The sequence below is a fragment of the Pristiophorus japonicus genome, chromosome Y (genome assembly GCF_044704955.1).
Source record: "Pristiophorus japonicus isolate sPriJap1 chromosome Y, sPriJap1.hap1, whole genome shotgun sequence".
Lineage (NCBI taxonomy): Eukaryota > Metazoa > Chordata > Chondrichthyes > Pristiophoridae > Pristiophorus > Pristiophorus japonicus.
The window spans coordinates 38,215,772-38,231,561 of record NC_092011.1 but is presented as its reverse complement, the minus strand read 5'-3'; the positions used below and the strand labels follow the sequence as shown (position 1 = coordinate 38,231,561).

The window sequence follows — 15,790 nt, the reverse complement described above, 5'->3', positions numbered from 1 at the left end:
CGCTCCACCAGCGGTGGCCGTGCCTTCTGTTGTCTGGGCCCCAAGCTCTGGAACTCCCTCCCTAAACCTCTCTGTCTCTCTCTCTCCTCTTTCAAGACGCTCCTTAAAACCTCCCTCTTTGACCCAGCTTTTGGTCACCTGTCCCTAATTTCTACTTATGCGGCTCAGTGTCAAATTTTTAATTGCATAATGTTCCTGTGAAGCACCTTGGGACATTTCACGATGTTAAAGGCGCTATATCAATACACGTGATCTCTTGATCTTTGGCCACCATCATCATCATCGGCAGTCCCTCGGGATCGAGGAAGACTTGCTTCCACTCTAAACACGAGTCCTTAGGTGGCTGAACAGTCCAATATGGGAAGCCACAGTCCCTGTCACAGGTGGGACAGATAGACGTTGAGGGAAGGGGAGGGTGGGACTGGTTTGCCGCACGCTCCTTCCGCTGCCTGCGCTTGGTTTCTGCACGCTCTCGGCGACGAGACTCGAGGTGCTCAGCGCCCTCCCGGATGCACTCCCTCCACTTTGGGCGGACTGGTCTTTGGGCCCAGGGACTCCCAGGTGTCGGTGGGGTTTGTTGCACTTTATCAGGGACATGCAAGGCCGTGATCCTGACCAAGGGATCCACCACAGAGCCAATCCGCGTCCGGACCGGGGCCGAGCAGGGCTGCGTCATTGCCCCCCCGCAACCCTCTCGATCTTCCTCGCTGCCCTGCTCCACCTGACACTCAACAAGCTCCTGGGCTGGAGTGGAACAAAACTACAGGACCAGTGCCATGGAGTATAAAAGCAGGGAGGTCTTGCTACAGTTATACAGGGTATTGGTGAGGCCACACCTGGAGTACTGCGTGCAGTTTTGGTCTCCGTATTTACGAAAGGATATACTTGCTTTGGAGGCAGTTCAGAGAAGGTTCACTCGGTTGATTCCGGAGATGAGGGGGTTGACTTATGAGGAAAGGTTGAGGAGGTTGGGCCTCTACTCATTGGAGTTCAGAAGAATGAGAGGTGATCTTATCGAAACGTATAAGATTATGAGGGGGGCTCGACAAGGTGGATGCAGAGAGGATGTTCCCACTGATGGGGGGAGACTAGAACCACTGGGGGGACCACGGGGCGGGGGCCAGTCCCCAATGTCCCTGGGAGAGGGAGTGCGCCCGGGGGTCGGGGGTCGGGGGTGACAGGATTTAAACCGAACTCAATACAACTAGGGTCACCGCTTGGGGGTCACCGCTTGGGGTCACCGCTGGGGGGGTCACCGCTTGGGGTCACCGCTGGGGGGTCACCGCTTGGGGTCACCGCTTGGGGTCACCGCTCTTGGGGTCACCGCTTGGGGTCACCGCTTGGGGGTCACCGCTTGGGGTCACCGCTTGGGGTCACCGCTCTTGGGGTCACCGCTTGGGGTCACCGCTCTTGGGGTCACCGCTTGGGGGGTCACCGCTTGGGGTCACCGCTTGGGGGGTCACCGCTTGGGGGGGTCACCGCTTGGGGGTCACCGCTTGGGGTCACCGCTTGGGGTCACCGCTCTTGGGGTCACCGCTTGGGGGGTCACCGCTTGGGGTCACCGCTTGGGGGGTCACCGCTTGGGGGTCACCGCTTGGGGTCACCGCTCTTGGGGTCACCGCTTGGGGTCATCGCTCTTGGGGTCACCGCTTAGGGTCACCGCTCTTGGGGTCACCGCTTGGGGTCACCGCTTGGGGGGTCACGGTGGTGTGGGGGTTGGGCAGGGCGGGGGGGGGGGGGTTTGGGGTAACCTGCCCCTTTGGTGAACGGTAATTTAATGGAGAAGAAGATGTCGGCCATTGGGGCAATGAACAGGTGAGGCTTACCTGGCCCGTTACCCTGGAGACAGGAGAGGGACGGGGCCTGTCACCCTGTAGGCAGGAGGGGGCGGGGCCTGTCCCCCTGGAGAGAGGAGAGAGGAGAGGGGGCGGGGCCTGTCCCCCTGGAGAGAGGAGAGGGGGCGGGGCCTGTCCCCCTGGAGACAGGAGAGGGGCGGGGCCTGTCCCCCTGGAGAGAGGAGAGGGGGCGGGGCCTGCCCCCCTGGAGAGAGGAGAGGGGCGGGGCCTGCCCCCCTGGAGAGAGGAGAGAGGAGAGGGGGCGGGGCCTGTCCCCCCTGGAGAGAGGAGAGGGGGCGGGGCCTGCCCCTCCTGGAGAGAGGAGAGAGGAGAGGGGGCGGGGCCTGTCCCCCTGGAGAGAGGAGAGAGGAGAGGGGGCGGGGCCTGTCCCCCTGGAGAGAGGAGAGAGGAGAGGGGGCGGGGCCTGTCCCCCCTGGAGAGAGGAGAGGGGGCGGGGCCTGCCCCTCCTGGAGAGAGGAGAGAGGAGAGGGGGCGGGGCCTGTCCCCCTGGAGAGAGGAGAGAGGAGAGGGGGCGGGGCCTGTCCCCCTGGAGAGAGGAGAGAGGAGAGGGGGCGGGGCCTGTCCCCCTGGAGAGAGGAGAGGGGGCGGGGCCTGTCCCCCTGGAGAGAGGAGAGGGGGCGGGGCCTGTCCCCCTGGAGAGAGGAGAGAGGAGAGGGGGCGGGGCCTGTCCCCCTGGAGAGAGGAGAGAGGAGAGGGGGCGGGGCCTGTCCCCCTGGAGAGAGGAGAGAGGAGAGGGGGCGGGGCCTGTCCCCCTGGAGAGAGGAGAGAGGAGAGGGGGCGGGGCCTGTCCCCCTGGAGACAGGAGAGGGGGCGGGGCCTGTCCCCCTGGAGAGAGGAGAGAGGAGAGGGGGCGGGGCCTGTCCCCCTGGAGAGAGGAGAGAGGAGAGGGGGCGGGGCCTGTCCCCCCTGGAGAGAGGAGAGAGGAGAGGGGGCGGGGCCTGTCCCCCTGGAGAGAGGAGAGAGGAGAGGGGGCGGGGCCTGTCCCCCTGGAGAGAGGAGAGAGGAGAGGGGGCGGGGCCTGTCCCCCTGGAGAGAGGAGAGGGGGCGGGGCCTGTCCCCCCTGGAGACAGGAGAGGGGGCGGGGCCTGTCCCCCTGGAGAGAGGAGAGAGGAGAGGGGGCGGGGCCTGCCCCCCTGGAGAGAGGAGAGAGGAGAGGGGGCGGGGCCTGTCCCCCTGGAGAGAGGAGAGAGGAGAGGGGGCGGGGCCTGTCCCCCTGGAGACAGGAGAGGGGGCGGGGCCTGTCCCCCTGGAGAGAGGAGAGAGGAGAGGGGGCGGGGCCTGTCCCCCTGGAGACAGGAGAGGGGGCGGGGCCTGTCCCCCTGGAGAGAGGAGAGAGGAGAGGGGGCGGGGCCTGTCCCCCTGGAGACAGGAGAGGGGGCGGGGCCTGTCCCCCTGGAGAGAGGAGAGAGGAGAGGGGGCGGGGCCTGTCCCCCTGGAGACAGGAGAGAGGAGAGGGGGCGGGGCCTGTCCCCCTGGAGAGAGGAGAGAGGAGAGGGGGCGGGGCCTGTCCCCCTGGAGACAGGAGAGGGGGCGGGGCCTGTCCCCCTGGAGAGAGGAGAGAGGAGAGGGGGCGGGGCCTGTCCCCCTGGAGAGAGGAGAGAGGAGAGGGGGCGGGGCCTGTCCCCCCTGGAGAGAGGAGAGGGGGCGGGGCCTGTCCCCCCTGGAGACAGGAGAGGGGCGGGGCCTGTCCCCCTGGAGAGAGGAGAGAGGAGAGGGGGCGGGGCCTGTCCCCCTGGAGAGAGGAGAGGGGGCGGGGCCTGTCCCCCCTGGAGACAGGAGAGGGGCGGGGCCTGTCCCCCTGGAGAGAGGAGAGAGGAGAGGGGGCGGGGCCTGTCCCCCTGGAGAGAGGAGAGGGGCGGGGCCTGTCCCCCTGGAGACAGGAGAGGGGCGGGGCCTGTCCCCCTGGAGAGAGGAGACAGGAGAGGGGGCGGGGCCTGTCCCCCTGGAGAGAGGAGAGGGGGCGGGGCCTGTCCCCCTGGAGAGAGGAGAGGGGGCGGGGCCTGTCCCCCTGGAGACAGGAGACAGGAGAGGGGGCGGGGCCTGTCCCCTGGAGACAGGAGAGGGGCGGGGCCTGTCCCCTGGAGACAGGAGAGGGGCGGGGCCTGTCCCCCTGGAGACAGGAGAGGGGCGGGGCCTGTCCCCCTGGAGACAGGAGAGGGGCGGGGCCTGTCCCCCTGGAGACGGGGGCGGGGCCCGGGCCCTGAGGCGTTGCCCACGTGACGGGCCTTACCTGCCGGGCTCCAGGTGAGGCGGAGGCGGCGGTAGACGGACGGCCCGGGCCCTGGGCCTCTCCTCCCTCACACTCGGCTCATGGCGTCCGGCGGCTCGGCCCCGTCTCCGGCCACAGGCCCCATCCCCATCCCCATCCCCATCCCCATCCCCGGCTCCGGCTCCGGCTCCGGCTCCGGCCTCGGCCTGGGCCTCCCGCTCAGCCCCGGGACAGGGTCAGGGTCAGGGACAGGGATCTCCGGCTCGGCCCCGGTCACCGCCACCGTCACCGCCTCGGCCTCGGCCTCCAAGACCAAGAGCAAGAAGAAGCATTTTGTGTCGCAGAAAGTGTCGGTGTTCCGCGCCGGCCGCCCGCTCTTCAGCGTCTTCATGTGGGGCGTCAACCACTCGGTGAGGGGCTGGGGGGTATGGAGGGTACTGGGGGTATAGGAGGGTATAGAGGGTGGTATAGGAGGGTATAGAGGGTGGTATAGGAGGGTACTGGGGGTATAGGAGGGTACTGGGGGTATAGAGGGTGGTATAGGAGGGTACTGGGGGTATAGAGGGTGGTATAGGAGGGTACTGGGGGTATAGGAGGGTATAGAGGGTGGTATAGGGGTATAGGAGGGTATAGAGGGTGGTATAGGAGGGTATAGAGGTGGTATAGGAGGGTACTGGGGGTATAGGAGGGTACTGGGGGTATAGAGGGTGGTATAGGAGGGTACTGGGGGTATAGAGGGTGGTATAGGAGGGTACTGGGGGTATAGGAGGGTATAGGAGGGTATAGAGGGTGGTATAGGAGGGTATAGAGGGTGGTATGGGGGTATAGGAGGGTATAGAGGGTGGTATAGGAGGGTATAGAGGGTGGTATAGGAGGGTACTGGGGGTATAGAGGGTGGTATAGGAGGGTACTGGGGGTATAGGAGGGTATAGAGGGTGGTATAGGAGGGTACTGGGGGTATAGAGGGTGGTATAGGAGGGTACTGGGGGTATAGGAGGGTATAGAGGGTGGTATAGGAGGGTACTGGGGGTATAGAGGGTGGTATAGGAGGGTACTGGGGGTATAGAGGGTGGTATAGGAGGGTACTGGGGGTATAGAGGGTGGTATAGGAGGGTACTGGGGGTATAGAGGGTGGTATAGGAGGGTACTGGGGGTGGTATGGGGGTATAGGAGGGTACTGGGGGGTATAGAGGGTGGTATAGGAGGGTATAGAGGGTGGTATGGGGGTATAGGAGGGTACTGGGGGGTATAGGAGGGTATAGAGGGTGGTATGGGGGTATAGGAGGGTATAGAGGGTGGTATGGGGGTATAGGAGGGTACTGGGCGTTTTGGAGGGTATAGAGGGTGGTATGGGGGTATAGGAGGGTACTGGGGGGTATAGGAGGGTATAAAGGGTGGTATGGGGTATAGGAGGGTACTGGGGGTATAGGAGGGTATAGAGGGTGGTATGGGGGTATAGGAGGGTACTGGGGGTATAGGAGGGTATAGAGGGTGGTATGGGGGTATAGGAGGGTATAGAGGGTGGTATGGGGGTATAGGAGGGTACTGGGGGTATAGGAGGGTATAGAGGGTGGTATGGGGGTATAGGAGGGTACTGGGGGTATAGGAGGGTATAGAGGGTGGTATGGGGGTATAGGAGGGTACTGGGGGTATAGGAGGGTATAGAGGGTGGTATAGGAGGGTATAGAGGGTGGTATAGGGGTATAGGAGGGTACTGGGAGTATAGGAGGGTATAGAGGGTGGTATAGGAGGGTATAGAGGGTACTCGGGGGTATAGGAGGGTATAGAGGGTGGTATAGGAGGGTATAGAGGGTGGTATAGGAGTGTATAGAGGGTGGTATAGGAGGGTATAGAGGGTGGTATAGGAGGGTACTGGGGGTATAGGGTGGTATAGGAGGGTATAGAGGGTACTGGGGGGTATAGGAGGGTATAGAGGGTGTTGTAGGAGGGTACTGGGGGTATAGGAGGGTATAGAGGGTGGTATAGGAGGGTATTGGGGGGTATAGAGGGTATTGGGGGGTATAGAGGGTATTGGGGGGTATAGAGGGTATTGGGGGGTACTGGAGGGTATAGAGGGTACTGGGGGGTATAGAGGGTACTGGGGGGGTGTAGGAGGGTATACAGGGTACTGGGGTGTATAGGAGGGTAGAGAGGATACTGGGGGGTATCGAGGGTACTGGGGGGTGTAGGAGGGTATAGAGGGTACTGGGGGGGTATAGGAGGGTATACAGGGTACTGGGGGGGGGGTATAGGAGGGTATAGAGGGTACTGGGGGGTATAGGAGGGTATAGAGGGTACTGGGGGGTATAGGCGGGTATAGAGGGTACTGGGGGGTATAGGAGGGTATAGAGGATACTGGGGGGTATAGGAGGGTATAGAGGGTACTGGGGGGTATAGAGGGTACAGGGGGATATAGGACGGTATAGAGGGTACTGGGGGGTATAGGAGGGTATAGCAGGGTATAGAGGGTACTGGGGGGTATAGGAGGGTACTGGGGGGTATAGGAAGGTACTGGGGGGTATAGGAGGGTACTGGGGGGGTGTAGGAGGGTATAGAGGGTACTGGGGGGTATAGGAGGGTACTGGGGGGGTGTAGGAGAGTATAGAGGGTACTGGGGGGTATAGAGGGTACTGGGGGGTGTAGGAGGGTAGAGAGGGTACTGGGGGGTGTAGGAGGGTATACAGGGTACTGGGGGGTATAGGAGGGTAGAGAGGGTACTGGTGGGTATAGGAGGGTATAGAGGGTACTGGTGGGTATAGGAGGGTATAGAGGGTACTGGGGATTGTAGGAGGGTATAGAGGGTACTGGGGGGGTATAGAGGGTACTTTGGGGGTATAGGAGGGTAGAGAGGGTACTGGGGGGGTGTAGGAGGGTATACAGGGTACTGGTGGGTATAGGAGGGTAGAGAGGGTACTGGTGGATATAGGAGGGTATAGAGGGTACTGGTGGGTATAGGAGGGTATAGAGGGTACTGGTGGGTATAGGAGGGTATAGAGGGTATTGGGGGGGTATAGGAGGGTATACAGGGTACTGGGGGGGTATAGAGGGTACTGGGGGGGTATAGGAGGGTATAGAGGGTACTGGGGGTTGTAGGAGGGTATAGAGGGTACTGGGGGGGTATAGAGGGTACTTTGGGGGTATAGGAGGGTATACAGGGTACAGGGGGGGTATAGGAGGGTATACAGGGTGTGGGGGGGGAGGGGAGGGTACAGAGGTCACATGAGGGGGTGGTCCGATACTGGGGGAGGGGGCATCACAGGTCAGGGAGCATGTGGGGGTAAACCTCTCAATGAAGGGGCACCAGTGGGGCGATGGGGGTTAGATACTGAGGGGAGAGACACGGGAGCTCAACCCCCTCGGTGAGAGGGTACACAGGATGGGGGGGGGGGAGCCACGATTCAACCACTCGCTTAGGTGGAGCTGGGGGCATGGGGAGGGGGCCACGGGTTGGGTGGTCAGATACTGGGGGAGGGGACACGGGAGGACACAGGAGCGTAATGCAGGACAGGACGTGGAGAGGGTGAATGAGCAAGTGCACAGTCGAAAAGGAGGAGATGGGACAAGGGAGGGAGGGAGTGGGTGCGAGGAAGGGGAGAGTGTGAAGAACTGGGTGTCGAGGGGGGGTGAGATTGAGGCGGGGGGAACGAGGACGAGGGGATTGGTGTGAGAGGAGGCATTCTTTGAGTGGGGACAGATGGGGAGCGGAGTGGAGCCAGAGAGAGTATAGCGGGGTTAGCAGGGTTGGAGGACAGAGGCAGAATGTGCGGGGCCAGTTAGAGAGAGAGAGAGAGTGGGGAAGAGTTGTGGAGAAGTGAGGGAAAGAGAGACTTGGATTTATATTGCGCCTTTCACGACCACCGTATGTCTCAAAACACTTTGCAGCCAACGAAGTACTTTTTTTTAGAATGTAGTCACTGTTGTAATGTCAGAAACGCAGCAGCCCATTTGCGCACAGCAAGCTCCCACACACAGCAATGTGATACTGACCCAGATCATCTGTTTTTTTTGTGATGTTGATTGAAGATTGAGGGATATATATTGGCCAGGACGCAGAGGTTAACTCCCCTGCTCTTCTTCGAAATAGTGCCGCACTGTCGGAGGGGCGGTGCTGAGGGAGCGCCGCACTGTCGGAGGGGCGATACTGAGGGAGCCCCGCACTGTCGGAGGGGCAGTACTGAGGGAGCGCCGCACTGTCGGAGGGGCAGTACTGAGGGAACTCGGCACTGTCGGAGGGGCGGTACTGAGGGAGCGCCGCACTGTCGGAGGGGCAGTACTGAGGGAGTGCCTTACTGAGGGAACTCGGCACTGTCGGAGGGGCAGTACTGAGGGAGCGCCGCACTGTCGGAGGGGCAGTACTGAGGGTGCGTCGCACTGTCGGAGGGGCGGTACTGAGGGAGTGCCTTACTGAGGGAACGCGGCACTGTCGGAGGGGCAGTACTGAGGGAGCGTCGCACTGTCGGAGAGGCAGTACTGAGGGAGCGCCGCACTGTCGGAGGGGCAGTACTGAGGGAGTGCCGCACTGTCGGAGGGGCAGTACTGAGGGAGCACCGAACTGTCGGAGGGGCAGTACTGAGGGAGCGCCGCACTGTCGGAGGGGCAGTACTGAGGGAGCGCCGCACTGTCGGAGGGCAGTACTGAGGGAGCGCCGCACTGTCGGAGGGGCAGTACTGAGGGAGCGCCGCACTGTCGGAGGGGCAGTACTGAGGGAGCGCCGCACTGTCGGAGGGGCCGTCTTTCAGATGAGACGTTAAACCGAGGCCCCGTCTGCCCTCTCGGGTGGATGTAAAAGATCCCACGGTACTATGCCGAAGAAGAGCAGGGGGAGTTCTCCCCGGTGTCCTGGGGCCAATATTTATCCCTCGACCAACATCACTAAAACAGATGATCTGGGTCATTATCACATTGCTGTGTGTGGGAGCTTGCTGTGCGGAAACTGGCGTTTCCCACATTACAACAGCGACTACACTCCAAAAAGTACTGAAGCAGCTGTACGGTGCTTTGGGACATCCTGAGTTCGTGTTATTTGGAAGCGATGCACTAAGTGCTTGCTTGTTCTCTCTGACAGATTAATGAGCTCAACCATGTCCCAGTGCCTGTGATGCTCCTGCCAGATGACTTCAAAGCCAACAGCAAGATCAAGGTTAACAACCACCTCTTCAACAAGTGAGTAAATTGGCAGGGATTTACAGGCCAGTCTGTGGCAAGGAGCTCTTCTGTTCCTCTGAGCAGGAGTCGGCCATTCGGCCCCTCGAGCCTGCTCCGCCAATTAATACGATCACGGCTGATCTTCGACCTCAACTCCACTTTCCCGCCCGATCCCCATATCCCTCGATTCCTTTAAAATCCAAAAATCTATCGATCTCAGTCCTGAATGTACTCAACGACTGAGCCTCCACAGCCCTCTGGGGCAGAGAATTCCAAGGATTCACCTCCCTCTGAGTGAAGAAATTCCTCCTCATCTCAGTCCTAAATGGCCGACCCCTTATCCTCAGACTGTGAGACCCCTGGTTCTAGACTCCCCAGCCCGGGGGGGGAAACATCCTCCCTGCATCTACCCTGTCACGCCCTTTTACAAATTATATGTTTCAATAAAGTTCAGGAAATATAGTCGACTCAATCTCTCTGAGGGCAATCCCCCCATTCCAGGAATCAGTCCAGCGAACCTTCATTGCACTCCCTCTAAGGACAAGTATATCCTTCCTTGGGTAAGAAGACCAAAACAGTGCACAATACTCCTGGTAGGAACAGGAGGAGGCCATTCAGCCCCTCGAGGCTGTTACATTAGGAACAGGAGGAGGCCGTTCAGCCCTTCGAGCCTGTTACATTAGGAACAGGAGGAGGCCATTCAGCCCCTCGAGGCTGATACATTAGGAACAGGAGGAGGCCATTCAGCCCTTCAAGCCTGTTACATTAGGAACAGGAGGAGGTCATTCAGCCCCTCGAGCCTCTTACATTAGGAACAGGAGGAGGTCATTCAGCCCCTCGAGCCTGTTACATTAGGAACAGGAGGAGGCCGTTCAGCCCCTCGAGCCTGTTACATTAGGAACAGGAGGAGGCCATTCAGCCCCTCGAGCCTGTTACATTAGGAACAGGAGGAGGCCATTCAGCCCCTCGAGCCTGTTACATTAGGAACAGGAGGAGGCCGTTCAGCCCCTCGAGCCTGTTACATTAGGAACAGGAGGAGGTCATTCAGCCCCTCGAGCCTGTTACATTAGGAACAGGAGGAGGCCATTCAGCCCCTCGAGCCTGTTACATTAGGAACAGGAGGAGGCCGTTCAGCCCCTCGAGCCTGTTACATTAGGAACAGGAGGAGGCCATTCAGCCCCTCGAGCATGTTACATTAGGAACAGGAGGAGGCCTTTCAGCCCCTCGAGCCTGTTACATTAGGAACAGGAGGAGGCCGTTCAGCCCCTCGAGCCTGTTACATTAGGAACAGGAGGAGGCCATTCAGCCCCTCGAGGCTGTTACATTAGGAACAGGAGGGGGCCATTCAGCCCCTCGAGCCTGTTACATTAGGAACAGGAGGAGGCCATTCAGCCCCTCGAGGCTGTTACATTAGGAACAGGAGGAGGCCGTTCAGCCCTTCGAGCCTGTTACATTAGGAACAGGAGGAGGCCATTCAGCCCCTCGAGGCTGATACATTAGGAACAGGAGGAGGCCATTCAGCCCTTCAAGCCTGTTAAATTAGGAACAGGAGGAGGCCATTCAGCCCCTCGAGCCTGTTACATTAGGAACAGGAGGAGGTCATTCAGCCCCTCGAGCCTGTTACATTAGGAACAGGAGGAGGCCATTCAGCCCCTCGAGCCTGTTACATTAGGAACAGGAGGAGGCCGTTCAGCCCCTCGAGCCTGTTACATTAGGAACAGGAGGAGGCCATTCAGCCCCTCGAGCCTGTTACATTAGGAACAGGAGGAGGCCTTTCAGCCCCTCGAGCCTGTTACATTAGGAACAGGAGGAGGCCGTTCAGCCCCTTGAGCCTGTTACATTAGGAACAGGAGGAGGCCGTTCAGCCCCTCGAGCCTGTTACATTAGGAACAGGAGGAGGTCGTTCAGCCCCTCGAGCCTGTTACATTAGGAACAGGAGGAGGCCGTTCAGCCCCTCGAGCCTGTTACATTAGGAACAGGAGGAGGCCATTCAGCCCCTCGAGCCTGTTACATTAGGGACAGGAGGAGGCCATTCAGCCCCTCCAGCCTGTTACATTAGGAACAGGAGGAGGCCGTTCAGCCCCTCGAGTCTGTTACATTAGGAACAGGAGGAGGCCATTCAGCCCCTCGAGCCTGTTACATTAGGGACAGGAGGAGGCCATTCAGCCCCTCGAGCCTGTTACATTAGGAACAGGAGGAGGCCGTTCAGCCCCTCGAGCCTGTTACATTAGGAACAGGAGGAGGTCATTCAGCCCCTCGAGCCTGTTACATTAGGGACAGGAGGAGGCCATTCAGCCCCTCGAGTCTGTTACATTAGGAACAGGAGGAGGCCGTTCAGCCCCTCGAGCCTGTTACATTAGGGACAGGAGGAGGCCATTCAGCCCCTCCAGCCTGTTACATTAGGAACAGGAGGAGGCCGTTCAGCCCCTCGAGTCTGTTACATTAGGAACAGGAGGAGGCCATTCAGCCCCTCGAGCCTGTTACATTAGGAACAGGAGGAGGCCGTTCAGCCCCTCGAGCCTGTTACATTAGGAACAGGAGGAGGCCATTCAGCCCCTTGAGCCTGTTACATTAGGAACAGGAGGAGGCCATTCAGCCCCTCGAGCCTGTTACATTAGGAACAGGAGGAGGCCGTTCAGCCCCTCGAGCCTGTTACATTAGGAACAGGAGGAGGCCGTTCAGCCCCTCGAGCCTGTTACATTAGGAACAGGAGGAGGCCATTCAGCCCCTCGAGCCTGTTACATTAGGGACAGGAGGAGGCCGTTCAGCCCCTCGAGCCTGTTACATTAGGAACAGGAGGAGGCCGTTCAGCCCCTCGAGCCTGTTACATTAGGAACAGGAGGAGGCCATTCAGCCCCTCGAGCCTGTTACATTAGGGACAGGAGGAGGCCGTTCAGCCCCTCGAGCCTGTTACATTAGGAACAGGAGGAGGCCGTTCAGCCCCTCGAGCCTGTTACATTAGGAACAGGAGGAGGCCATTCAGCCCCTCGAGCCTGTTACATTAGGGACAGGAGGAGGCCGTTCAGCCCATCGAGCCTGTTACATTAGGGACAGGAGGAGGCCGTTCAGCCCCTCGAGCCTGTTACATTAGGAACAGGAGGAGGCCGTTCAGCCCCTCGAGCCTGTTACATTAGGAACAGGAGGAGGCCATTCAGCCCCTCGAGCCTGTTACATTAGGGACAGGAGGAGGCCGTTCAGCCCATCGAGCCTGTTACATTAGGGACAGGAGGAGGCCGTTCAGCCCCTCGAGCCTGTTACATTAGGAACAGGAGGAGGCCGTTCAGCCCCTCGAGCCTGTTACATTAGGAACAGGAGGAGGCCATTCAGCCCCTCGAGTCTGTTACATTAGGAACAGGAGGAGGCCATTCAGCCCCTCGAGCCTGTTACATTAGGGACAGGAGGAGGCCGTTCAGCTCCTCGAGCCTGTTACATTAGGGACAGGAGGCTGTTCAGCCCCTCGAGCCTGTTACATTAGGGAAGATTCGGCAGACAGCACACACCTCATGGCCGTGCATCTTTATCCCTTTCCCACAGAGTCAGCTGTGGCTCAGTGGACAGCACATTCGTCTCTGGGTCAGAAGGTTGTGGATTCAAGCCCCACTCCAGGGACTTGAGCACAAAATTCCAGTCCTGTGCTGAGGGAGGGGCGGTACTGAGGGAGTGCCGCACTGTCGGAGGGGCGGTACTGAGGGAGTGCTGCAGTGTCGGAGGGGCGGTACTGAGGGAGCGCCGCACTGTCGGAGGGGCGGTACTGAGGGAGCGCCGCACTGTCGGAGCTGTTGTCTTTCGGATGAGACGTTTAACCGAGGCCCTGTCTGCTCTCTCGGATGGACGCAAAGGATCCCATGGCCACTATTTCAAAGAGTTATCCTCGTAGTATTGGCCAGTATTTATTCCTCAATCAGTATGTGTGTGGGAGCTTGCTGTGCGTAAGCGTCCTGCCGTGTTTCCCACATTACAACAGTGACTACACTCCAAAAGTATTTCATTGGCTGTAAAGCGGTTTCAGACGTCCGTGGTTGTGAAAGGCGCTATATAAATGCAAGTCTTATTTCCATCTGCAGAGAGAATCTGCCCAGCCACTTCAAATTCAAGGAGTACTGCCCTCAAGTATTCAGGAACCTGCGTGAACGATTCGGTGTGGACGACCAAGATTACCAGGTGTGTCTTCGAATCTCGCAGCACCGAAGGATTTAATTAGGGCTCGCCGTGCCTGCGCTGGCTTTGTGAAAGTGCCGTCCAATTTAGTCCCCCCCCCCCCACTGCCTTTTCCCCCCATATCATCATCATCACAGGCAGTCCCTCGGGATCGAGGAAGACTTGCTTCCACTCTAAACACGAGTCCTTAGTTGGCTGAACAGCCCAATACGGGAACCACAGTCCCTGTCACAGGTGGGACAGATAGACGTTGAGGGAAGGGGAGGGTGGGACTGGTTTGCCGCACGCTCCTTCCGCTGCCTGCGCTTGGTTTCTGCACGCTCTCGGCGACGAGACTCGAGGTGCTCAGTGCCCTCCCGGATGCACTTCCTCCACTTAGGGTGGACTGGTCTTTGGGCCCAGGGACTCCCAGGTGTCGGTGGGAATGTTGCACTTTATCAGGGAGGCTTTGAGGGTGGTCCCTGTAACGTTTCCTCTGCCCACCTTTGGCTTGTTTGCCCGTGAAGGAGTTCCGAGTAGAGCGCTTGCTTTGCGGAGTCTCGTGTCTGGGGGAACCATGCGGACAATGTGGCCCTGCCCAGCGGAGCTGGTCGAGTGTGGTCAGTGCTTCGATGCTGGGGATGTTGGGCCTGGTCGAGGACGCTAACGTTGGTGCGTCTGTCCTCCCGGGGGATTTGCAGGATCTTGCGGAGACAGCGTTGGTGGCATTTCTCCAGCGACTTGAGGTGTCTGCTGTGCATGGTTCAGTCCCATTGATGTGTTTTGAAAGTTGCTATGCAGTGTGCTTCCAACACCCTCTCAGGCTGTGCGTTGCAGATCATCACAGCGCTCTCTGCGGGGAAAAAAAACATACCTCCTCGTTTCTTCCACTAGCTCTGACCACAGATAGCTGCTTACATCAGGCCAACCTTTACCGTAAGCATCGATATCAGAAACCCAGCTTAAACCGTATTGATCGTGCCAGCTATTTTCGGGGCTGTTCAATAAGTGTTCCGCGATTTAAAAAAAAAAAATTTTTTTTCGAAATCTCCGCTGATTTCGAGCCAAGTCAGATGTTCAATCAGCTGACTGCCGCTTGCCCGAAGTCTCTGTCGGTCGTTAGCAATTAAGTGCAAGGCAATGCATCAAGCTCCACATGTCTTGTTTCTCTGATGTGGATGGAGCTTTTTTATCAGCTTCGCTACCTGCCCTGGGAGTGTTTGATGGGACAGTGTAGAGGGAGCTTTACTCTGTATCTAACACCCTGTACCTGCCCTGGGAGTGTTTGATGGGACAGTGTAGAGGGAGATTTACTCTGTATCTAACCCCCTGTACCTGCCCTGGGCGTGTTTGATGGGACAGTGTAGAGGGAGCTTTACTCTGTATCTCACCCCGTGCTGTACCTGCCCTGGGAGTGTTTGATGGGACAGTGTAGAGGGAGCTTTACTCTGTATCTAACCCCCTGTACCTGCCCTGGGAGTGTTTGATGGGACAGTGCAGAGGGAACTTTACTCTGTATTTAAACCCTTGCTGTACCTGCCCTGGGAGTGTTTTATGGGACAGTGTAGAGGGAGCTTTACCCTGTATCTACCCCCCTGTACCTGCCCTGTGAGTGTTTGATGGGACAGTGTAGAGGGAGCTTTACTCTGTATCTAACCCTGTGCTGTACCTGCCCTGGGAGTGTTTGATGGAACAGTGTAGAGGGAGCTTTACTCTGTATCTAACCCTCTGTACCTGCCCTGGGAGTGTTTGATGGGACAGTGTAGAGGGAGCTTTACTCTGTATCTAATCCCCTGCACTTGCCCTGGGAGTGTTTGATGGGACAGTGTAGAGGGAGCTTTACTCTGTATCTAACCCCCTGTACCTGCCCTGGGAGTGTTTGATGGGACAGTGTAGAGGGAGCTTTACTCTGTATCTAACCCCCTGTATCTGCCCTGGGAGTGTTTGATGGGACAGTGTAGAGGGAGCTTTACTCTGTATCTAACCCCCTGTACCTGCCCTGGGAGTGTTTGATGGGACAGTGTAGGGGGAGCTTTACCCTGTATCTAACCCCCTGTACCTGCCCTGGGAGTGTTTGATGGGACAGTGTAGAGGGAGCTTTACTCTGTATCTAACCCCGTGCTGTACCTGCCCTGGGAGTGTTTGATGGGGACAGTGTAGAGGGAGCTTTACTCTGTATCTAACCCCATGCTGTACCTGCCCTGGGAGTGTTTGATGGGACAGTGTAGAGGGAGCTTTACTCTGTATCTAACCCCCTGTACCTGCCCTGGGCGTGTTTGATGGGACAGTGTAGAGGGAGCTTTACTCTGTATCTAACCCCCTGTACCTGCCCTGGGAGTGTTTGATGGGACAGTGCAGAGGGAACTTTACTCTGTATTTAAACCCTTGCTGTACCTGCCCTGGGAGTGTTTTATGGGACAGTGTAGAGGGAGCTTTACCCTGT

At 58.8% G+C, this 15,790-nt stretch overlaps 1 protein-coding gene across 1 annotated transcript in view; it reads left to right on the top strand.

The window, feature by feature from the left end:
* The first annotated feature begins 4,039 nt into the window (after positions 1-4,039).
* LOC139241091 (phosphatidylinositol 5-phosphate 4-kinase type-2 gamma-like) overlaps positions 4,040-15,790 on the top strand; it is a 29,396-nt gene continuing 17,645 nt past the window's right edge. The window contains exons 1-3 of the mRNA XM_070869779.1: positions 4,040-4,475; positions 9,131-9,228; positions 13,275-13,371. Coding sequence (XP_070725880.1) covers positions 4,167-4,475; positions 9,131-9,228; positions 13,275-13,371 — 504 coding nt within the window. The 5' untranslated portion in view covers positions 4,040-4,166. The remainder of the gene's footprint in view (positions 4,476-9,130; positions 9,229-13,274; positions 13,372-15,790) is intronic.